This window comes from Alexandromys fortis, unplaced genomic scaffold (genome assembly GCF_014885135.2).
Source record: "Alexandromys fortis isolate MF-2015 unplaced genomic scaffold, M_Fortis_MF-2015_v1.1 scaffold_94, whole genome shotgun sequence".
NCBI classification, from domain to species: domain Eukaryota; kingdom Metazoa; phylum Chordata; class Mammalia; order Rodentia; family Cricetidae; genus Alexandromys; species Alexandromys fortis.
Window position 1 is genome coordinate 134,738 of NW_026067979.1, and position 24,652 is coordinate 159,389.

General features: G+C 44.4%; 1 protein-coding gene across 18 annotated transcripts in view; it reads right to left on the reverse strand.

The window, feature by feature from the left end:
* Positions 1 to 24,652, reverse strand: part of Ldlrad4 (low density lipoprotein receptor class A domain containing 4) — a 315,823-nt gene that overhangs the window by 13,590 nt on the left and 277,581 nt on the right. For 16 of the 18 annotated variants that reach the window (XM_050157940.1, XM_050157946.1, XM_050157941.1 and 13 more), the window contains 2 exons: positions 20,937 to 21,091; positions 7,955 to 8,008 (listed from right to left, as the gene is read on the reverse strand). In XM_050157940.1, coding sequence (XP_050013897.1) covers positions 7,955 to 8,008; positions 20,937 to 21,091 — 209 coding nt within the window. The remainder of the gene's footprint in view (positions 1 to 7,954; positions 8,009 to 20,936; positions 21,092 to 24,652) is intronic. The other 2 variants (XM_050157950.1, XM_050157952.1) reach the window with 1 other exon arrangement.

Genomic DNA, 24,652 nt, shown 5'->3' on the forward strand with positions numbered 1-24,652 from the left:
GCTGCTAGAGTTGGAGAACTCTGAAGTTCCAGAGATGTCGTTGATACGACCAGCTGCACACCTCCAGCAGGGAAATCAACAGGAGATTCGGAATGTAGAAGGACAGGCGTCCCCTGTGCCAACCTCAACACTGCTGCTCACTGCAAAGCTAAAGTAGAGACGCCAGAGACTCCTGGCAAGTAAAGGAAGACTGACAAGAAAAGGCTCTGTCAGACGCCACACACTTGGACCATACAGACTCGGCAACGGAAACCCAAGTCCACAAGGCAACAGCCCCCGACTCCATGCATTTAAGACATGGCTGTCTCCGGTTTCCAGCGGCCCAGAAACATGCTCCAACACCACACCTTTTCTTCCCTTTGGAATTTCTTTTATCAGTCAAAAACTATATATTTTATTTACTTGTGTGAGGGGAATACGTGGACCTCAGCACCTATGTAAAAGTGAGCCACAAGACAGCTTGCAGGAATGCCGTCTCTCCTTGCATCGCGTGGGTTCTGGGCCTCAGGCTGGACAGCAGGCTCTTTACCTGTCTTACTGGCCATGTTTCCTTCTGTGGTTCATGCATAGCAGGGCTTTTATTTGTACTGTATTCTTTCAATTTTTTTTATTATTCCCCTCATACACTCACCTATTTTTATGATAAAATAAATATTTTTAATAAATGAAGAGATATTTACTTTGATTAAAAGATCATTTTTATGCATCTTTCAATTACTGAACACTATTTTGTTCTTCCTTTGGTTTCCTTATATCTGGTTTTGTTCTAGTTCCTCCCTTTCCCGCTCTGTCTTTAATAGTATTTTTACTTTATATTATTTTTCGTGTTTTTAAGTTATAAAATTTACATATATTTACGAGCACATGTTCTCATTCATGGCATGCATGTGGAGGTCACAACAGTTTGCAGCGGTCTGTTCATCCCATGTGGGTTCTTGGGGTGAAACTCAGGTCATCGGGGTTGGACGCAAGCATCCTTCCCCACTGAGCGATCTTGACAGCCCTTAACTATTCATGGTGTTCACTCCCCTTGCACTTATCTAAATCTGTTTTGAACTTACGCATTATTAAGAAATCCTTATTTTCTCCTCCCCCGATCTCTTGCGCTTTAGTCCTTTAACAACAATTTCCCTCCACTCTCATCTTCGTGACCTTTTATTTGATCTTGCTGCCTCTGGCTCTATCCTCTGCCTGTCCCTCTCCTCCACTTCATTACTACTTACCCACTCGGTAGCGTTAAACCTATAGCACTGTCTACCATGGTTTTGCTACTTTCAGCTTCACGATCGTGCGTGTGTGTGTGTGTGTGTGTGTGTGTGTGTGTGTGTGTGTGTGTGTTCTTAGACAGGGTCTCTCTTCATAACCCTGACAGTCCTGGAACTCACTCTATAGGCCAGACTAGCCTCAAACTCACAGAGATCCACCTGCCTCTGCCTCCCAAGTGCTGGGATTAAAAGCTGCATACCACAACTAGCTTATATATGGTCTACTTGGTGATATATTGGTGAGCTGTCATTAATGTTAAGAGTATTTCCGTATCATATATGGTATGTTGTTTCTACTGTTACAACAGTTTTATTTTTCTGTGTGGTGCTGGGAATTGAGCTCTCAAGAATAAGTTGCTGGATAAAATAACACCCCTACAATGGAAGTGATATCCAAACCAACAGGATGTGCACACTGCAAAGAAAAAACACACACACAAATAAGAAAAAAAAAAACATAAAAAGGCACAGCTGCAAAACCATGAAAAGGCTGCATGATTCCACAGAAGACTAATTTAGCAACTGCTGAACTCAAAGGTTTGGAAACTGATAAAATGCCAAATGAAGATTGAGGGTTTTTTGGGTTTTTGTTTTGTTTTGTTTTGTTTTGTTTTGGGTAAGAGAGAACACAAGAAGATAATTCATTCCAAAACCTGGAAAAGAAAGCACAGAGAGGGAGAAGTCAGCAAAGTGGACAAGAAAATAGGAATATATGGTTTTAAAAAAGAAGGAAGGAGAAAAGAAAGAAAGGAAGGAAGGAAGGAAGGAAGGAAGGAAGGAAGGAAGGAAGGAAGGAAGGAAGGAAGAAAGAAAGAAAGAAAGAAAGAAAGAAAGAAAGAAAGGTCAACATAGAAGAAAACTTCATCAAGAAAGCTGAGATTTGGAGAGAAAAAAAACCCTACAAATGATGAAAGTACAAAATCCAAGGAATCAAGTAAAAAATACAATAGAAATCTTCAATAAACTCACCCAAGCCAAAAAGGAAAAAAAAAAAGATACAGAGCAAGGTTGACAAAACACTACATTTAAACATAAACAGAAAAAAAATGAACAAGAATGGTAATGGCTAAGAACTTTGGGACACAATCAAGAATCCCCAGAATAGAAAACAACAACAAAAAAGCATTGAGATAAACACTAAAGGCTTGGGGTATGGGTATTCAAAGAAACAGATTGTCCCAAATCTAGAGAAAGAGACAGACATGCAATAACAGGCATTAAAAACTCAAAACAGACATGACCAGAGAAGAACTCCAGGGCATTTTACAGCAAACACAAGGCAAAGAAACAATTAAATGCTGTATGGGAAAAATAAGAACTCACCTACAAAGGCAGGAGCATCAGACTAACATCAGACCTCTCCAGCAACCCTACAAGCCAAGAGAGCATGGATGATATATTTCAATCCCTGAAAGTAAAGAATTGCTGGTTGATATATCTAGAGCTGTTTTAAGGTTGCCAGAGAAGTAAGTACATCTCAAGGCAAGCACAAACCAAAGCAGTTCTGATCTTTAAGCCAAAACCACAGAGGAGACTTAAAAGGAATGCTATGTGCAGAGGGGGAAGAAACCACAGGAAAGAATAAACTCATGAGAGAAATAGGTAAACAAGGGAGAACCAACAATAACCAGCTAGACTAACAACTAACAAAAGTGGTAGAGGGATTAGCAAATATCTCCTAATAATAACCTTAAATGTAAATGGCATCAACTAACCTAATAAAGAGATACAGACTGGATGACTAGATAAAATCTATATACCAAAACTTCTCTTGTCTCTAAGAAACACACCTCAATGATAAAGACACCCACAGACCGAGAAAGAGCTGAAGTCAATTTAACATGCAAATGAAAATCAAAAGCTGGTGTGGCTATTCTGATATGACAAAGCAGATTTCCAATCAAAATTAGAAGAGATAAAGATTAATAATGTGTAATGTGGAATTATTAATCAAGAAGATATTATAAGCATAAATATATATGACAAAACAGGGGGTCCCCTAATTTCATAAAACAAAACAAGAAAGTCATAGATGATACAGTGTTGAATGATTTCAATAACCCACTCCATCCCTGGATAGATCATCTAAGATGAGTATCAACAAAGAAGACTCAGTGTTAAAGCACACCACGAGTCAGATGAATTTAACAGATAATACAAAATAGTTCGTGCAACAGAAGCAGAATACACGCTTTTCTCAGGAGTCTATGAAATCTCTAAAAAGACCACAGTGGAGGCTACAAACACTAAAAAGTTGAAAGAATTTGTTTCTTATTAGATAATAGTGCAATGAAAATAGAAAACAACAGTAAGAAAAACAAAACCCACACAAGCACATAAAAATCCCTCTCCTTTCTCTCTTCCTTTCTTCTTACCCTCTCCTCCCTCCCTTCCCATCTCTTCTTCCCTGCCTCTGCAGGCTGGCCATCAAGGGTCAAGTTCACGATGCAGCCTTATAGTTCTGACTTTGCTCTCACTCTGCCTCTGAGCACTGAGATTACAGCTGAGGATACCTGGATTACTCACTGCTGAGAACCAAAGCCAGAGTGACTGCTAGGCAAGCCCTCTACTGACTGAGCCACATCCCAAGTCCTAAACAACATACTCTTGAATGACCAATCGGCCCTTTAAAAAAAAAAATCAAGAAGACAAATTTAAAGCTCTGAAAATCATTTGAAAATGAAAGCAAAAGTTAACTTTTACATCTGGGATATAGAGAGGCAGTTCTCGGTGGAAATGCCATAACTGTGAGTGCTTACATTAACAAATAAAAGAAACTCAAATAACCCAATGAAGTGTTTCAAGTTCTTGAAAAATTAGAACAATGCAAACCCCAAGACAGTATAACAAAAACTAATGAAATGGCAATGAAAAGAAAAAAATATGTAGAATCAGTAAAATGAAGAGTGGTTTAAGAACAATAACAAAAACAAGATGGATAAACCTTCACTAAATTTACCTAAACAAAAATAAGACACAAATAAAATTAGAATGAAATAGGACAAATTACTACAGATTTCAGTAAAATATTGAGAATCATTAAAATTAATTTGAGAACTTCTATTCTTGGGGAATTTAAGAAAAATAGTTAAATTTATAGACATATAATATGATGTACAAAATTAAGTCAAGAAGATAAAAAAAACAGACATAACAACCAATGAGATTGAAGCAGTAACAAAATGTCTCCCAACAAAGACAAGCCGAGGACCAGATGGGCTTATTATCAGCTCCTACCAAACCTTCAAAGAAAAGCCAACATCAGTGCTTCTAAAACTGTGCCATAAAATAGAAAAGAAAGGAACATTACCAAGCTCATCCTACAAAGGCAACGAATACCCTAATAACAAAAGTGTGTAAGGGCACAACAGAAAGAAAACTACAGAATAGTTTCCCTGATGAACATAGAGCGAAGAATTCTCAACAAAATTCTGACAAACCAAATTCAAGAACACATCAACAAGACCAAGCTGATTTCATGTCACAGTGACCCCAATCCTTTACCTAGGACCACCAGCAGAACTGACTGAACCTTCCACATATTTCTGGGAACCTGCTGCAGTGAGAACATTCTAACTCTATAGAAAGTTAGTTTCTGTACTCAGAAGCAAGCCATAGCCCTAGCCTCAGGTGATCTGGGACCCCATTCACGCACCACCACCTAGTAGCTCCAAGACTGAACTTGAAACACCAGCTGTTCCATAATCTGACAGTTTGAGGTAATAGCAAACATAGATCCAAATGTCTACTCAGCAAAGGTAGGGCAATAGCCATACCAAAAACCACAAAAACAAAGCAAAAAACAACAACAAAAGAAAAACATGACCTAACTTCAGGTACCTAAAGCCCATTGCAAAGCACAAATACCAGAAATAAACAAGACAGAATGTCTCCTCCAAAAACAAGGACTCCTATAGTTATCTCCCCTTGGACAGGCAATTTAATGGTTTCAAAATATTAATTATAAACATGCTCAAGCCTGACTCAAAGAGGATATGCATAAAAGCCAGAATGAAGACCACAAAAACACAATCTGCTGACTGAGACAAGGAAAAAAAATCAGGATATGAAAGAACAATTCAGTAAAGAGCACTTCTGAATGCCCAACTGAAATAGAATGTGAAACGGAAAATTTAATAAGCCAAATAAAAAGCTCCGTGGAAAGCCTGGCCAACTGAATGATCAAGTGGAAAAGAGGACATTAGTGCTTGAAGATACGGATAGCGAAAATAATCCTGAGCGATGAAAACTGCAGAGGTTATCCCCAGCCCAGATGTGAAGTTATACTACAGAAAATAGCATTGTACCAACATAGAAACAGACACACTGACAGCACAGACTGAAGACCCCAATTAAGCCTGCACTCCCACAGCCACCTGAGTTTAGACAGGAAGGCCATCCGGGTACACTGTGAGAAAGACCGTATCTTCAACAACTGATACTGATGGAACTGGAGAGCTCCACGGAGAAGGGTTAAAGTTGACCCTTATCATTTACCCTGCACCAAACTCAACTCCCAATGGACCAAGGACCTCAGCATAGCACTTGATACCCTGAAACCGCTAGTGACCAGAGTAGAAACTATGTTTCAAATCGTAGGCCCAGGAAAGAATCTTCTGACAGGACCCCAGTAGTGCAGACCAACTGTTGGCAAATGGCACGAAAAAGCTGCACAGGAAAGGGCCACTACCATAGGAACAAAGAGACAGCTTGCAGAAGGGGGAGGACGTCTTTACCAGCTGGACATCTGACAGTCTTGAAACAAACACCCCCATTAAAACTGGGGCACAGAACCAAATAGAATTCTCAAAGGAAGGAAAGCAAATCGCTGAGAGGCCTTTTAAAATGTTCAACATCTCTAGCCACTGGGAAAATGCAAACAATTCCATCTTACCCACCTATGAACCCTGAGAGTTACAAGAGCAAGTAAGCATGGATGTCACAAGGATAGCCAATTACTTGCTGATTGAATTTAAGGCCTGCTCCACAAGACAGGACTTGTGGATATGGGTATGGAAGAACCAGAACTACCAAAGTTCCCAGCTATACAATCTTACAAACATGTACCAAGTACTCCAGGGAAACACACCAAGGAAATACTTACACATCCATATTGTTATCTCATTCACAATATCCAGGGAATAAAAGCCAGCCTAGATATCCATCAACAGATGAATGGATTAAACATATTGAACAGGTAAAGAAAAATGGAATTGTGATGTATGCAGGAAAATGAATGGAACTGAAATCATTGTGAGGTAAAATAAACCAAACTCAGAAATTTCATGTTTTGTTCTTATATGAAGAACCTAGTTTACAATGAGGGGGACTAGGGAAGAGGAGTTATGAAGTTATAAAGGAAACATGAGTTATGAAATTATATAGGGAACACTAGAAAAATCTTAGTGGAAGTGAAATGGAGGGTTGTAGAATATATGTGATAAGAATAGAAGAGGCTACTGGGGGGAGGAAGGGAACCAGTCAGAGAGGAGAAGAAGAGAAGACAGTGGGGAGGGAACCAAATATGAATAAAGTAGACACATCAAGTATGAAAATGACATAATAAAGCCCATTACTTCTAATGTTAAGGCAAAAGTTCATTATATAAATAAATCTCCCTTTATCCCAATTATCTCCTAGAAGAAAAATGTTATACGCATGTGTACAGCTACATTGTAGATTAATATATTAATGTATATACATATAACCACTGATGGGTATCAAACCATACTTTGTACTTAAAGGCAAAGCATACTATCTTAAAATTTCAATACATGACAAAGTTATGAACAAATGAGTTTTATTTGTTCTATAATCAAATATAAAACTTGACTAGAATGACAAGAACAATGTAGTGGTAAAATTGTGGCAACATGAAAACTCCAATTGAATGATTCTAGGTTAGAATTCTGTTGATCCTCTTAATAAAATTTAGACAATGTCTTACTCCTAAAGTTTATTCTAAGCCCAACTCTACTCAATGCTATGAGCTAGGCATATGTTAAATAAACCTATCTTCTGTCTGCATTTTATTGCTAACCTCTAGCATATAGATATTTAGTTACATTAAGAAAGACCAACATGGAGTCTGTGTGGCCAGAAGGAGACCACTACGATTTCTTTATTTTTCTACAGGCAGATAGTGAGAAAAGTTCTGAGAGAACTTGATTTAGTCTGACAGCAAACACCTACATTGGGCCCCACACATTTGATTGTTCCATGACCTTTGTACACCTACGTTTTGTTATTTTTACATTTATATTGAAACACTTTAAAAATTTGGATAATCGATGAGAATTATGGGACATGCCTTTAGCCCAAGCTTGGGAGGCAGAAGCTGGTGGATCTTTAAGTTCAAGGCTGGCCTAATTCACACAGCAAGTTCCAGGCCAGCCAGGGCTACATGCTGAGACCCTGCCTCAAATGTTTTATTATTAAATTTGGCATGTGAGAAGAATCCATGCTGCTTGGCATGTACAAACTATGCCTACACTTGCAAAGTCTAGCTGGTGGTTCTAAGATAATTCAATGTTCAGCCATTTTCAACCTATTCTCTGCATAGAGCGTAGACACATGGTTCTAAGGGGAAATCCCTCCTTTCCCCCTTTTAACCAAACAATGACTTCATCCTAAGGTTGATTTCAAATCCAAGGCTGAGGCCATGGCTTCTCCCACAGCCTCCACCTTACCTCTGAAGCCCCTGGCCGCTGCACGGAGCTGTCAGAAGGCCACAGACACCCTTCCTGGAGGTGGGGAGGAGAAAAAGTGAGGAACAAGAGATAAGAAAATCATTTGTCTCATAGAACAACAGCATTTGCCCAAAAAAACTTCACACCCAAGTTTTTAAAACAAGAATCGCTTTGCATTTTGGACAATGGCTGACTTATCTAAAGCATGGAACAGGAAATCTCTGATCCCCTTGCAGGCCTCACATCTAAAGTGAAAGGTTAGGACCCAAGAGAAAAATTAGAAGGCTTAGCTCCTGGACATAATGGAGCTGAAGTCAAATACCTGCTCACATAACCATGTGCTTCAAAGGACCGTCACACTATACTCAGTAGGTGTCTACGCCTGGAGCGTCCCTGGGCTAGAAAAACTGAGACCTCCCCAGAGGAATGCATCATCATGGCCCTCCAGGACCAAGTGCCACCACCCCCTCAGCACCACAGCCTGAAGTCTATGGTTGTCACAGAGACACTACCCACATCCAGGACACCTCTCAACATTAATTACAATTTCCAAAGCCTGGATGATCTTCCAAAGTCTTCTATTGAGTTTTTTCTCCAGCCTGAATATTCACAGGTACAATGTGATAACTAGGAGGGATCTTTTCAAGAAATGTTTGGCCAAGGCCAGCAAAATAGCACAGTATTTTCTGTCAATCTCAAGGACCTAAAGTCTGGTCCCCAACATCCAAATGGTAGCCAAGAGAGAGGTGATCCCTGAACGTTATTCTCTGACCTCCACGTATGCACCAGGGCACACAAACAAACCTATATGCATGCATACATTCATATAAACATACATACATAACTGAAAAAATTGCTTTTGTTTTTCTGGACAGGGTTTCTCTGTGTAACAGCCCTGGCTGTCCTAGAACTCGCTCTGTAGACCAGGCTGGCCTCGAACTCAGAGATCTGCCTGCCTCTGTCTCCCAAGTGCTGAAATTAAAGACATTTGCCACCACTGCCTGACTTACAAATGAAAAATTTAAGAACAGGTTAGACTATCAAGGTAATAAACAAATAACTACATTACTGGGGCAGCCATTCCCCCACACCATAAATGTGTTTACAAAGCACTCTATGGTGATATGCCTTTTAAGTTCAGATTATTGGCTATTTACAAGGGTCTCCTGGGCCATGAACATTGTTAATGCCACAGAAAGATCCTACATTTTTGAACCTCTAGGAATATGTATATTGGACCTCTGGAGATGACTGACTTTCCCCAAACTATGTAAAGTCCACAATGAAACACCCAGGCCCTCTGGTGCAAGCCCACACTGTGGCCGGCATTCTCATAAAAATACTCGCTTTGTTGCTAAACACATTGTTTTGTACAATACATACAACCCGTTCCTAAGATACTCGCAGGACATCATGAACTCTGTAGCAAAAATATCAGCTGCCCCAGCTGCTCGGAGGAAGTGTCGGCATAAGGGTCTGACTATAAAATTATGTAATGAACCACTACAGTCCGTGCCGGGCAACAGGTGAAGGACCATCTTAAACCAAATGGCATGACTGATCCCCTCCCAGCACTGCAGAACGGTGGCGGCAGCTCTCAGGCTCCTGCTTGTTGACCGACCGGTGACTAACACCGGCCACCAGAAAGCAAGTCTACTGGTATTCTGAGATGCTCTCACATCCTGCCATCCCCCTGTCACTGTTCTCTCCCACAGTCCTTAGTGTCCAGCTCCAATCATTGAACTGCACCATCAAGGACCCAGGCATGAGGGGTTCACACTGTCTCAACGGCAATGATTATTCCCAGTGGCTTCATTTCCCCCAGAATTTCTATCTTTGACTCTTTTGCTGGCTTCTGGGACCCTATTCCTCATATTTCATTGCCTTGCCCAGTTTTAATACGGGGGGGGGGGAGGGCTTAGTCTTACTGCAACTTGACATGTCATATTTTGTTGATGTCCTTGGGAGGTCTGCCCTTTTCTGAATAGAAACAGAGGAGGAGAGGATGGGGACTTGCAGAGGGGAGATGTCTGAGGGGGGACTGGGAGGAGAAAAAGGGGAAACGGCAGTCAGGATGTAAAATAAATAAATTTTAAAAATTAAATCCAGCACACCTTTAATCCCAGCACTTGGGAGGCAGAGGCAGGCAGATCTCTGTGAGTTCGAGACCAGCCTGGTCTACAAGAGCTAGTTCCAGAACAGGCTCCAAAGCTACAGAGAAACCCTGTCTCAAAAAAACCTAAGTCAATCAATCAATCAATCCATTTTAAATTTTAGATGTACTGTAAGATTAGGATCCATTACTGTTCTTCTGCATGGAGAGATCCAGCGCCCAACACCAGTTTGGAAAAGCCTGTTCTTTTCCAACTGAGTGCTTTTGCCATTAATGTTGACAATCTTCTGACCATCTTTGGGAAGGTTTATTTCAGAGCTGCCTAACGTATTCCACTGTTCATATATCACCACCCTGTATGCTAATATCACACTGTTTTAATTACTGTTGGCTTCGCATTAATTTTTGAGATCAAGAATTATGAGACTACCTCCTGAATTTATTGTTCTCCTTTGAAGTCATTTTGGCTATTGAGGGTACCCAGTGAAATCTTAGATGTTGTCAGATGGATTTTAAAAAAAAATCTGCAAAAAACATCACTGGTTTGTAGATTTCTGTGGACAGCAATGACTTTCTAAAATATTAAGACATCAATATTTTATTCATGTGCATAGGATGTCTTTCCACTTTGTGTCTTTAAATTTTCGGCAGTATTTTATGGTTTCTGATGAATAAATCTTTAGTCTCCTGTTAATTTTACTTTGAACTATTTTTAAGTCTATTGTAAATTGAAATGCTTTTTAAAATTCCTTATAAAGTCAGACTATCCGTTGCTAGTTTAAAGAAACACAGCTGACTTCTGAGCACCAATTTCGTAGCTTTGCTACTTTGCTGGCTCTTATTCCTCTTTGTCTTGGTAGGCTCCTAAGACCATGTCACCTGCTAACAAGTGATCTTTCTTTATCCTTTCCCACTGAGAACCTGTGCCGACTAGTATTGTGTCAACTTGACACAAGCTAGAGTCATCTGAGAGAACCCTCAACAGAGAAAACACCTCCATAAGACCAGGCTGTAGGCAAGCCTATAGGGCATTTCATAATTAGTGACAGATGTGGGCGGGCCCAGCCCATTGTGGGTGGGGCCAACTCCCGATGCTATGAAAAGCAGGCAGAGTAAGCCATGAGGAAGAAGCGGGAAACAGCTCCCTCCATGGTCTCTGCATCATCTTCTGCCTCCAGGTTCGCGCCTTGTGTGAGTGCCAGAAACAGGTCTAGGCTACTAACATTCAAGGAAAACTCCTAACAACCCGCTTTTTCAATCTAGATCTCACCTCCTAAGGATTTTACAGCCTTTTGAAACAGTGCCTCTAGATAGGGATCAAAGACTCAAAATACAATAAGCAAACATAATAGGGAGTTGTTTTACTCATCTGCTCAATCCCTTTACTATAGTTAAAGGTATGTTCAGATTTCTATTTCTTCACAAGTCAGTTTTAGTAACGTGTTTCTAACCATTGGCCTACTTTATCAATTGCTAATATATGGTTATCTGTTGTCCCTTGCAATCCCCTTTATTTCTATATATCTTGGATAATGTTTTAAATTAAGAGAAGGCAGTCTGCAATTACAACTTGCTGACAGCTGTGGGCCAGAGCCTGCCGGTTGGGTTCTGTGACTACGTGTGAGGACATTCTCAAAGCTTGTGTTAAACTCTCCTTAGCACAACAGAGAGCAATGGGAATCACCAATGAGACCACTGCTTGGCATTCTGGCTTCTGTCAGTGATCGAGTGTCTCATGGCATCAAATCATTGCACGTCTATTTTCGTATTTGTTCCATGGGGAGAATTTCAAAGCAGAGGTCGAAGTGGTTTTCAGATGTCCCGCAACATCTTTCTGATAAGAAACTCTCTTCCTTGCCTTTTTCGTATACTTTTCTACCATCCAGATACTAATGTACTAGCTTTTCTACACTAGGGGGCAGTATCAGCTCAGAAATCAAGCCAGTCCCGCTACAGGGCCACACATCCACCTGCCGCACACACTTCCTCTTTCATTCCTCCGTGGAAATCTATCATCAGACTTCTTAAGACTCCTAACTCTGCTCAATCTAGGACACATCCCTTAAGAGGCAGGCAAATCTTCCAGGAAGACCTGCTGGGAAGGGGAGACTTGGAATCCTTTCCATTTGTAGAATAGTGCAGTGCACATTGAGAGAAGCAGCCCCCAGGTGCTTCCCCAGCTGAGAGAGGCCTGAAGAAGGTGTGGTGGTGTAGGGGGGGGGGGGAGTAGCGGGAGGTGGGGCGAACCACTGCACTCCAATAAAAGCCAGCCAAGAACTAAGAAAGCTTAGAGGACTGGCAGACTTTGCAGTCTTGGCTGTCACCATCCTGCTACCAGCTCCAGACTTTTCTTTGCATAGAGAGAGATGGTTGACTCATGCCTCGGAAAAGCTGGCACGGGGTTAACTTCTGCCCAGAAACTAGCCATGGAAAGGTGGCTCTTCAGCAGAGGCCACCTAGAATTTCAGAGTGATTCGGAAAACTTTGAAACTCTTATTATAGTCATACCAAGAGAAAGATTACCATTTGATTAATGCTAATGACTTATACTCTTCAAAGGTTACTAAAGTGCTGTTGATGACATTTTGGGGACCTGCATTGGCTCGGTGGTTAAAAGAGTTTGCTGTGCATGTCTGAGGATCTAAGATCTACCCCTGAAACACGGTGGCAGGAGAACCAAGTCCTGAGAATTGTTCGCTGACCTCCACACATGTGCCGTGGCATATGATAATAATATGTAAATTTTTAAATGTTCATAAATTATTTTAGCATGTTATTTTTACAAATATTTTGCACCAGTACAAACCATTATCAAACTATGTCCCTGGAGTCTAAAGATGATTGTATTTACAAGCATCTTTTGTTATGTGAAAAGAGGATTTTTAATTTTTCAAAGAAAGAGTCTCAGTGTGGAACTTGGGTTGGTCTAGAATTCGCCGTGCATACATTCTCATCACTGGATTTATTTTTACTTTTATTTATGTATATATGTGTTGGGGGAGGTATAGGCCTTATGGATGCAGGTAGGCAGATACCAGAGAGGGGCATTGGATCCCCAGGAGTTAGAGTTACAGGTGGTTTGGAGTCACCCAACATGACTCCTGGGAATAGAACTTGGGTCCTCTGAGCAGCACCAAGTCACCACTGAGCCATTTCTCCAGCCCCTCAGCGTGGGAGTTTTAAGGATGCAGCTGAGGTGCTGTTGTCTACACCGCCTTCCAGAAGCAGCATCAGTTTACTGTGGTCCTTTCTGATCCTGGTGCTGCTCAGTGTGTAAGCTAGGTAGCATCCATCTTTTCCAGAGTCACCTGGCCTGCACCAACCTGTGTTCTACTTGGAGTTGCTCAGTGTGTAAGCTGGATAGCATCCATCCAGAGTCACCTCGCCTGCACCAGCCTGGTATTCTACCGCCACATCACTCAATCATCCGCAGGACTTGATCCTAAATGGATTTTGGATGATACCCAAGCTCAAACCTATCTTCAGGAAATAAATAGAAAAATGAAGACTTGACATCATGAAGAAGAAGAAAAAAGTGTTCCTTGATAAGAAAACCAAGTACCTGTGAGCCCTCAAGATACTTCTAAATTCTGAGCAGTGGCGACATACAGAGGACCCTGGGGGTCACGTGACTTTACAGATAAACGTGGCTCTTAAAACTGTCCACGTATGCTGCTTCAGACAGGAATTGGCTGCATCCTCCTCAGATTCTGCTTCTTCTCATCTTTGGAGGGATGGGTACATTCTGATTAATCAGTTTCCTAGGGCTTCAGACAGATATATCAAAGGGTAAAACCCTTTCAGTGACCACCTGACAGCTGAAGCTCTTCCTGCCAAGGCAGGGAGGCAGACAGTGTAACTGGCAACAGGAAGTCAGTGTTGAGAGTCTCAGGATAAACACCGCCCCGCTCCGACTGTCTGCTCGGCACTTAAGAGATGTGGTTTCCCCGTCTTATGGAATAGTGGAGAATGGTGACTGGTCAGTATGGACAACTCCATCTGGTTCAAAGGTGCCAGGCTAACACTGACAGGGACGCCACCCCATGACATCACCTTCCATCCCATCAACTCTGCCAGGCAATCCTCTGCCACACTTAGTTTTAGTCCAGCGTGTCAGAAACAGCACTGTGACAATGACATCATTTAATAAGACCCTAATGAAAATATTTTTCCCATCATTTTATAAACACTTTTCTATACGCAATTTAAGTGGGGAGACCAGAAAAGAAGCAGACATTTCTTCAGTCCCTTTGGAAGAAAACATATGGTAGCCAGCCCTCCATTCCCTACACCCTTCCTGGGACCAGAGCGTGGTCTGTGGGTTTCCGATATCCATGTGGGTAGGGAGCCCACCTGAAAGCCGCTGCCAGGAAAGGGATGTGAAAGGCACAAGCAGGCTGAGAAAGGCGCCTGGCACCTTCAGCAGGTCCTGGAAGGTACAGCTGCCGGGGGCTGCTGAGCCCCAATGCTTTCAGGATCGAGGCTGTTATATGCCGCCCGGAATTGCCGTCCTCCAACCGCCTTTCCTTCCAAGGCTGCTCCTGGACTGCAGAGAGCTAGGGAGTCCACAGCCAAGCCACCTCCTGAGTCACAGACTTTAAGCCACGGAGGGGAAGGGCCTGTCCCAGAGAGACGACTAAAGGTCATGTCCCAGTCACAGGACATGCCACACTTCCTTCACTCAGACACACGTGTCGCTCCTCAATGAGCAGAAGCAGCCTCTACTGTCACAATGGCATTTCTCACTTTTTGTTTGTCGCTGTGTTTTGTTTTCTGGAAACGTGAGCCCGCTTAATTTATTTATATTCTCTCCCTGTGCTTTCAAGTCCCATGTGCTAAACAATGTTTTCTTATAACTCCCATGCCAGGCTGGGGATTCACGCCCTATGATCCCAGGGCTTGGAGGCTGAGGCAGGGGGTTGTGAGTTCAAGACCAAGCTGGGCTACAGAGTGAGATCCTGCAAACAAATAAGAGTTGAGGGCCTGGAGAGATGGCTCAGTTGTTCAGAGCGCTTGGTGCTCCTACAGAGGACCAGTGTTTGGTTTCTGGCACCCACATGGTGGCTCACGACCAGTTATAACTCCAGTCCCAGGAAACCTGACACATAGTCTTCTGCCCTCCATTGCCACCAGGCATGCACTGGCATACATACATGCAGGCAAGCACTCATAGATAAAAATTTAATGTCTGAAAAAACACCTTTAACACAGCCCTCCCCACCACCTACCAAATGCTGCAAGCCCATAGTTAGCAATAGCACTCCTACAGGACTGAGGATCCAAAAAGAAAACAGGATTACAACCACAGGTGTACATTGTCCCATCTCCTGGGGCTTCAGTTCTGGGACCCATCCTAAGAGGCCAGGGTGACCCAAACTGCTAGAGAAGATGTAAATTCTAAAATTGGGATAATATTCCCCAATTCTTAACAGATGGGTCAACTTTTGTCAGAGGGGCAAACGGCAGGCACTTAAGGACCATGCCTCAGGTCACATCTGAAGTTCTTTGGGGTATAGACCTGCTGCACCCCAAGGTACTCGGGGTCTGAAGAACCCAAGTTTCTGCATTGACAGAGGAGACAACCACAGAGGATGTCTTTCCCACCGTCCAGGGGGACAAACGAAATGGCCTTGGGTCTCCTGTAAAGCTGGACTGGCAGACAAGTGATTGTCCTTCCCGAGCTGCTGGTTGTATTCTCAATGGGAGAAGCCTGGCTCCACACAACAGACTGAGTCCCTGTAGCAGCTGATATTGAAGATAGTGAAGCTGACAGTGAAGAAATGCCTACCGTGACCCTTTCTTTAACTTTTAAATCAAAGTTTCTGCTTTTCCAAGTCACGAGTGGCTCGATACCTGCTATCTCCTGTGGTTCACACTGTGTACAACTCTTCACCTCTCAGTCCTGCTCTGAAGCCAGCCACCTCTGCATGCCCACTGACCACAAACCCCTGGGCTGTCCAGATGTGGTCAGCAGGACCCACCTGGCTGGGGTAGAGTTGTCAAAAAGGATGCCTCAGGCCTCCCAAGTAGGAAAAGCCTGGACCAATGGTTCTCAACTTGTGGGTTGCAACCCCCTTAAGGGGTTGCATATCCTACATATCAGATATTTATATTACTGTTCATAACAGTAGCAAAATTACAGTTATGAAGCAGAAATATAATAATTTATGGTTGGGGTCACCACAACATGAGGAACTATAGTTAAGGGTCACAGTATTAGGAAGGTTAAAACCACTGACCTAGACCATTCTGGCAAATAATCCTTAGGGTTGAGTCTGGAATAGCTAAGGCCCTTTTATTATTTTCCCCTTATTTGGTAATTTAAGATAAAGAAAAGAAATCTAGAAGGTCCTCAAAGCTCTAACCCATGGAAACCAGACACTTATAAACAAGTTGGGAGTGCCCCAAGACAAAAAGATTTATGTCACAGATCTATCTCCTGTTGTTCATCATTTGAGCTTGTACTTTTCCTTTCTTGTAGCCTGGGGTACTATTTTTCATTCAGTGACTTTCACTGGTCAGCCCTGGCATGCATGTCTCAGAGGGAGGGCAACTGGCCTCAGGTACACGGAGCCCTCCTCATACTTCAAACCTGCATTGTCCCAAACAGAGACGGAACGAACAGGGTTGTTGGTGATATGAGAAGAGGTAATAGTGGAGGCAGGAGTAGCGTGTCTCCTTTCTGTGAAGCCCCTCAAGATTGTGCCATCTAGAGGAAGGACTCGCAGGCCAACAGCAGCTGGAAGGCAAGTGTCTTTTCATAGCATGTCCCCAGCACCCAAGGCCAGTCAAGCTCCTGAGATCCTGTTCTATGCATGTTCCAGTTTGATTTCTGCTGCTCTGATAAAAGGTACCTTGACGAAAACAACATGGAGAAGTAAAGGATTCATTTGCCTTACACTTCCAAGTCATGATCCATCATTGAGGGAAGAGCTAGGCCAGGAACTCAAGGAGGAGCTGGAAGCTTGGGGGAATGCCTGCTGCCTTACTCTCCTGCTCAGTTAGTGTGCTTACATGACCCAGGACCACCTGCCTAGGAATGGTACCACCCACCCTGGGCTGGACCCTCCTGCATCAATTAATAATCAAGACAATGCTACCTAGACAAATCTGATCTAGGCAGTTCCTAGGTCCAGTCTCCCCTCTCAGATGATTGACTCTAGGCTGTCAAACTGACTCTAATTACAACAAGGAACTAATTTCATTCTGAGTTTTCCTTTTGATCAAAGCGAAATGCCCCTCATAAGAAGAAAGGTGGCTCACTCTTTCTCAACCAGTTAAAGATGGACACAACATTACAACCACACTAAGGACCTCACGTGGATCTGTACTAAGTATGCAAAAGACCCCAAACATTGAATATCTCTGCAACACTCAGGCTCAGAACTACATGCTGCCAAGTAGCAGAGTGTCTCAGGCACTTGCCCACACTGCTAGGAGAGATGAGCCTGGGACTTGGGTGCTAGCTAATCAAAAGTGCTTCGGGATCAAGGAACAGGACTTGGGTAACAAATTTGAAGTCACCTGACAGAGAGGCACAGTTGATGCATACATTCATTCTCACTTGGATTCTGCCCCAAGTTCTACAAATCAATATTCCCATCCAGGGGCAACCTGGCTGGCCAAGCAATGCGAACAAGAACAGAGCATCCTCTCTTCTATGACGTGACGTGACTGCCCAATTCCTGCAAGTTCTTTTGGGGAAGACGGTAAACACAGACTACCATCTTGAAAGGGCATGGGAGACAACCTGGAAAAGTGACTAGAAGGTGTCAAGAGTGGGCCAGTCACTTGAAGAAGAGGAGACAACGGGTTCTCATGCCCACTTCATAAACACAGGGGGCTGGTGAGACCTAAGCATTCCCAGTAGGATCAAAAGGGTGGTAATGGAGCCTTGACCTCAGTCAGGTAGGATGAGAGCTGGACATTCGTTCCTGGTCACTTTGCTCTCTTGGCTAAGATGAGGTCCAGTGAATTGGTGAGGTCCAGAGGCAGAAAGAAATGGCTAGGGAAAGTGTCTACCATGCAGAGTCTCAGAACAGCTATGTCTCCTTATGGACACATCAAAGCAGCCAGAGAAACTGTGCTTGTGATGATGGTGGCCTTCCTTGCTAACAGTATGCTTGGGCGGGTGGCACTGAGCACTAAGGGGATTCCTGGGGTCTCTTGTGCACTGTGGAAGGATGAGACTGTCTCTGAAGTACTACCTCCTCAATTGTACCATCATCCCAGCCTCTATAGAGAGAATATCCCCTGGCTGAGAATGATGTGATTCCCCAGCGCTAGGAAGGGAGCAACACTTCACGAAGGAGTTAGGGGGGAGTAGAAAGGACAGAAACTCAGCTATGCACAGGAGAGCAGGAAGGTTTGTTTCTTCTTCCTCCACTTTCTCCCTTTTTTAGAACCATAAACTGGTTCTAATAAAAACTGCTATGCTAATAGTTCTACTTAGGAATTCAAACCATGGTCTAAGATCGGAGCACCCCTGGTCACAGTGTTGAAATACACCTTGAATTTGATGAAGCATGGACTAGAGCTGGCCAATGTCTACAGTGATTAACAGAGAAAGAATACATAAACCCTGGGGAGGGATGGAGCTCAACTGTGTACCATTCAGAGAAAAAAGGAAAAAAAAAAAAAAGAGCTACTCAGTAGCTTGGGAGGGAAAGGCCACACTAGTCTCATGGCCACTTCATAAACACGGGCACAAAAGGCATGCCTTTCCACAAGCTCCAGCTTAGCAGACAAACCCAGATCTCTACACACAGCTTACCAACAGAACTACCCTCAGCGGACAACATTCAGGAACTACTGATGGTCTTTGCTGCTACTCAATATGCATCCTGGCAGGACTGCTCAAAGACACCTTCCCAGTTTCCAGAAAGGGAAGTCCTTCCAGTCTGCATGTCATTACTCCCTGGCCCACATTCTCTATATTCCCAGAGAGGCCAGTGTGGGGTAGACCACCAGATAAAGAAGAAGCGCCTTCCCAAGTGAAACCACACAAGAACTTAGCTTCTTGCCCCTCTCAAGCAGTCTTCCTGCTCTGCCCCTTGGTAAATACATGACCATGGTGCCTGTGGCCACGATGCAACACCTAAGGGCAGTGACGGTGAGGGAGCGCAATGCCTGCTGGGTCGGCCCTGGGGAGACACGGGCACTTGGAAGCTGATGATACCTGCAGTCTAGGCAAGTCCAAGGGGACTAGGCAAGGGACTGGAAGAACCTGTGTCACCCATACAGGAACCCTGAGGATTTGAGGCCTCCTGGAGTACAAAGTGCAAGGCAGGAAAGGAAGGTGGGTATATTTTAGAACCAGAAACTATGCTGGGTCCACTTAGGAAGTAGAGCTTACGCCCAGAACCAAGCATCCCTGGCAATCTGTGCAAACCTGAGTGCTGTTGCCTACTGTTGATGGCGATGTGAGAGAGTTGTACCACAGCTGCCAAGGAGTGGCTGGCATCCACAGCCCTTATTTTAAAGCAAAGCAAAGATCCTGTGTGGCTCTAAAATGGCCACCATAACAAGATTTTCCATGTCCTCTTCAAACTCAGGACTTTGGAAGAATTTGTTCTCTCTTTCAAAATTGGAGCCATTTTTGTACGATGTAATGTCAGGGGTGGATGGTGTGGCTACCAGGTGACTAGCCACAGAAAGTCACTGTGGTATATAAAGAAGTCAATCTAACAGGCCCACGGGAGCCAGTAGGCAAAACTGGGGACCAGGAGAAACTGAGGAAGGCAGCAAGAGACAATGTAGAAAGCCGAAAGGAAGAGAGACTGTTAGGCCAAGTCATGTCCACCATCACTGCCCCAGCCTGTACTTCAGGCATGAGGTGTATACAGCATACGGAAAGACATGCCCTTCTTGCTCCCTCATGTGCTTGCATTTGCACACAAGGACCACCAAGCCATTAGGTTCCCTGGGCAGAACTGTGGTTCCACTGAAGCAAGACCCTGCCCTGTTGAGAAGGGCACAGCCGCCATTCCATACTACCCATTACCATGGTTACACCCCATACCCGCAACAGCCTCTCCTAAGTCAGGCAGTGGCCGGGCATCTCTCTGGTCCTAGTAAGGGACACTCCATAAAGTAGGCTCTCCTGCTACGCAGAAAAGAAGGGAAGATGGATACTAGATACCTCCTATGTCTTACACGGATATTGAGAATTCAAACTCACTTAAATGCCCTATCTCCAAGTCTCCTGCTAAAAGTCACCAGACTCGCAGGTTATAAAACATGCTGAGAACATGCCCAGCACCCCCTGGCCTCCCAAGTTTGGTTATGGGTCAGCGTAGCCTTACATCATACTCTTTTACTAAAAGCAGGAAAGACGTTTGGGGGCAAGAAATAGAAACGTTTAGAAATTCCAAAATGAGGAGCCTGGCTTGATGGCTTGCAGCGTCCTCCACCTCCGAGAGCTCATCTCATTCCATCTATCTAAAAAGGCAGGCATTGCTTGTCTTCCCGCTGTCTCCTTCAGCTGACTCACACCCAAGAACTGCAGACACACCTGGTGATGGATGAGGACATCACTTAAGCCTAGACCAATCCAGGACTAAATTCAAGCACAGATCTATGTATAACCTAGAACTGTGTGGAGGAAGCCAGACACGAGAGAGAAGGCATGAGCGTGTGGGCCACAGCTAGCAAACCCAATCAGGGCTAATGGCCAATAAACAAATGGAGACTTTCACAGATGGAGGACCAGGGCCAGCTTTCGAAGGGCCACTGTCCTGACTCGGTACCGGCTCCAGTGAGCTGACAGGTGGGCTCCCCCACCCTCTAGCCCTTCGCCATACCCTGCCTGGGTTTGCAACTCCAGAACGGGGCCCAAGAGCACTCCAGATGGCCCAGGCTCACACTTACCGGCTGCAGGCCGTCTTCTTGTCTCCGGCTCTGGTTGGGACGATTGATGAAGGAACGTGTGGAGACTTTGTAGTGGTTCAGTAGGCAGACGACGACCACCACCATCACGGTGACCACCACGACGATGATGAGGACCTGGGCGAACTCCAGCTCCGCTGCAAGGAAGGAGGAGGATTGTGAGCAAAGGCCCCGGCATGTGCAATCTTTCCTCGCTCTACATCCCTGCAGCTGCAGTTATGACCCCTCAGATCCAGTCCCCAGAGGGGACACAGAAACTATGGCCACACTCAGGAGAAGAAGAAAATGCAGGCATAAAGCAGATGTGTGGCTAGGTCAGGGTGACACCTGAGCTCTGCCTGCAGATGCTATGGGTCAGTCATTTGCTGGACCTTGGTATTGTAACATTTTGGACAAATAGAGTTTCTGGGAGTGCCCTGTCCCATAGATCTCTGTTGCTCTGCTTTGCAAAGTTCTAGAACCTGGTCTTCAAACTTAAAGCCTTACAAAAACCTTCTGCTGGCCCTGCAAGGCCTCCCAGTTTTTGGCTACAACTTTCCTCACTGACAGGATGGAATTCAAGGTCAGCCCGGTGAGTTCACCAGAGGCAGGTGCAAAATGGGCACCTGTGCATGTTGGGCCAACCTCAGGCCAGCCTGAGCTGTCTCCTCAACTCCTGTCCTGTCAGGTGACCGTCTCTCTCTTCATTCCAGCAGAGTTGAGGAATTCTCTCCCAACTGAAGCTGCACCTATGCAACCTCTCTACAAAACAAACCCACCTCTCTGAGTAAAATTTCTCAGAGCTCAACTCACAGGGGAGTTAAGAGAGTAGCTTCAAGCATCTGGTCCTGGGAGAATTTGCCTTTGTAGGCAGCTTAGAAAGCATTCCCCCATTCTGCAGGCACAGCGTCTGAGCGGTAAGACCAAGGTAGGCCTCCAACACTAACATTACGAATGATAGCCCACAGTCATTAATACACCCTGCACACACACGTCTGGATTCCCTCCCCTCCCCGCTTTCCCTCCCCGCTTCAGCATTCCCAACCCGAGATGAAGCTGAGGGTGCACCCAGGGTTTCTCTCGAAACTATGGTCCTAAGTCTGTTGTGGCTGACACTGCATCCTCAGTAATTAGCACACGGTGGTGCCTGACAGGTAGTTAGGAGACCTCACCAACAGCAGGGAGAGCAGTCCTGAGCCAGAGACCTTGTCTCTCATTTCTGTAAATTCCTCTGTGAGATTCTCTACAGACAATATTTCTCATGACATCAATGATTCTCTCATTTCTTTCTTCATGGCTACACTAATATTCCAAAACCAGTTTTTCCTCTAAGAACTTTTATTTTCTTCTTTCATGTTTAGATCTCTGTGTTGTATTTTATATTTTGGGTATAGACAGCATAGGGCATTCTGAAATGATCTGATACATTACTTAAAAATCCAAGCAAGGGTGAGCAAGATCCTTATTGCATAAACAGTGTGTATACATGCTCCCTTAAAAGAAAGAGTCCCCACTACTCTCGTCCTTTTCCTGAGGACTGGAGCTTCTGAGCCTCCATCCTAAGCTCTCCTGTAAACCTGCCATGTGTACCCACCGGAGTGTACTGCCCTTGCTGAGCTGTCTGCACCTGTACAACACTGCACTGCAGCTTCAAGCAGAAGACCAGAGCCCTGGCAGGGACATGGAAGGCTCAAAAGCTGCCCAGCAATGTTAGGGGTCCACAGGTGATGGAGAACCAGGAAGCTAAGATCTGTGTCACAGTGAGGCAACAGGCTGACTCAAGGGCTTTGGAAGTATAAATAGGGTCCCTGGAGGTGGGGCACTGGCCAAGGAAATCGGCCTTACAGTAATAGCCAGTGGGCCCCTGGGGCAACAGTAGGCTTGAGTCACTCAGCCCAGGCATGAGAGGCAGCTCTTTGAGCAGACAAGAATGAAATCCAGGATATCCAATCCCTAAGGCCAGAATCTTCGCAAGTTATAGCTAGCAGCAGCACGGGATCCCTGTGTTGCTGTTTGAAGGCCATCCCCATGGGGCCTGCACTGGGTGTGGTACCCAGAGCAGAACACTACAGCCTACAGGGCTAGGGCAGGGGCAGATAGCTCAGCAAAAGTCTGACTATCTGAGTTTGATCCCTGGAGGCAAGAAATGACCCCTCCCCACACAGCTGTCTTCTGACTTACATATGTGTGTCGTGGCAGATACATGCCGACATAAACGTTCACGTCATACATGTGTATGCACACGGTAACATCAAATGAAAATATTTTAAAATCTATCTACTCTTCGAACTTGGGGCAGAAGAGTCAATGAGGACAGATCATTTTCTCGTTTAAGTTTGAAGAGATAGAAAACCAAAAGTGGGAAAATAGGAAGAGTAAAAACATCCGGCTCTGGGGGATTCTCAAAGTAAAAGCCATTAAACAGAGGGTGGTCCCCAGGGATGAGGAGATCTCGGGTCCTGCTCTGTGGAAAGCCCTTCCCTCCCCCCACGTCTGTCCTTCCATTTATTTTAATCATTAGATTCTGCCCCAAATCTCCACAGCTTGTTTTCACGTGGTGGGGGACAGAGAGCGCGCAATGGTCCCGGGAGCCTGGGGGACAACGTGAAGGAAAGACGCTTTAGTTTTGCTTTGGAGGGGTAGGCTAGGAAAGGGACGTCGGGGAGAGAATGCATTTGGAAAGAAATATTAAGATGGGAATACTTTTTAAGCCCCCAGGAACACCAGCATTTTAAAAGGGTAATTGGATGCTTTTGAGGTTTCCGAATCTTCGTGTAAATCACTATGGATTCTGAACACAGCCCACCGGTCAGGTTTCCCTGATTTCAGTAGTTACGGATATCAACAGAAGTAAGGCAAAAAGCAGCCACGCAAGTAAAGGACTTGAGGCTAAACAGAACTTCTGAGCTCCTGTTCCTTTTACGAGGCTGAAATCTAAGGTGCAATGGATGAGTCACTGCCAGCCACACACCAGAAATTTTACAATAAAATTTCAAACTTACAGGAAGGGATCACAGTGCCTTACTTTATTACTGTAAAACGGCGACAATGACGGCAGTGATGATGGCATCTCTGTCTTTATAGAAACATCTCCAAGAAATTCTGAGCTGTATTGTGGGGAACCACAGGAACAGAACTGTGTGGAGCAGGCTGGTCCATGCCTTGGTCCAATGAGGACCTGAACTGAATCCTGCAGGAGGCATGAATGTCTGAACTATTTTTAATGAACTCTGGGGAGATGTGTTTGTACCACCCTTGGCTTCCTAATATAACACCCACTTCTATTTGTGGGGTGGCTAGCACCGTCTTCCATTAGGTCTTTCCTCCACGAATACATCCTCATCTGCAGGAGTCGAGGTTTCTAAATGTTTAATTAAGTTTTATGTTCCAGATATGTGATGTGTTCCCTGACTGAAAACCTCTAAAGGAGGAACATGGCGTGGGCCCCATGAGCCCTTCCTTTCACCAGCAAAACAAACACTTTGACCGCCTGTGGGGGAGCCGCCATGTAGAACACTTATGTCATCGCCAGGACCAGCCGCTCCTCACAGACCTCCGAGTGATTCACCTCCTACTTGTACCAACAGAAACCCCTCTACCTCATCCCCCTTCACACTACAGGCTGGGAACACAGAGAATGGAAGAACATGACCAGCCTGCCACAGAATCCCACCCTCTAGACAGTCCCCTCCTTGCAAATCCTTCCTACTCCCCCTCCC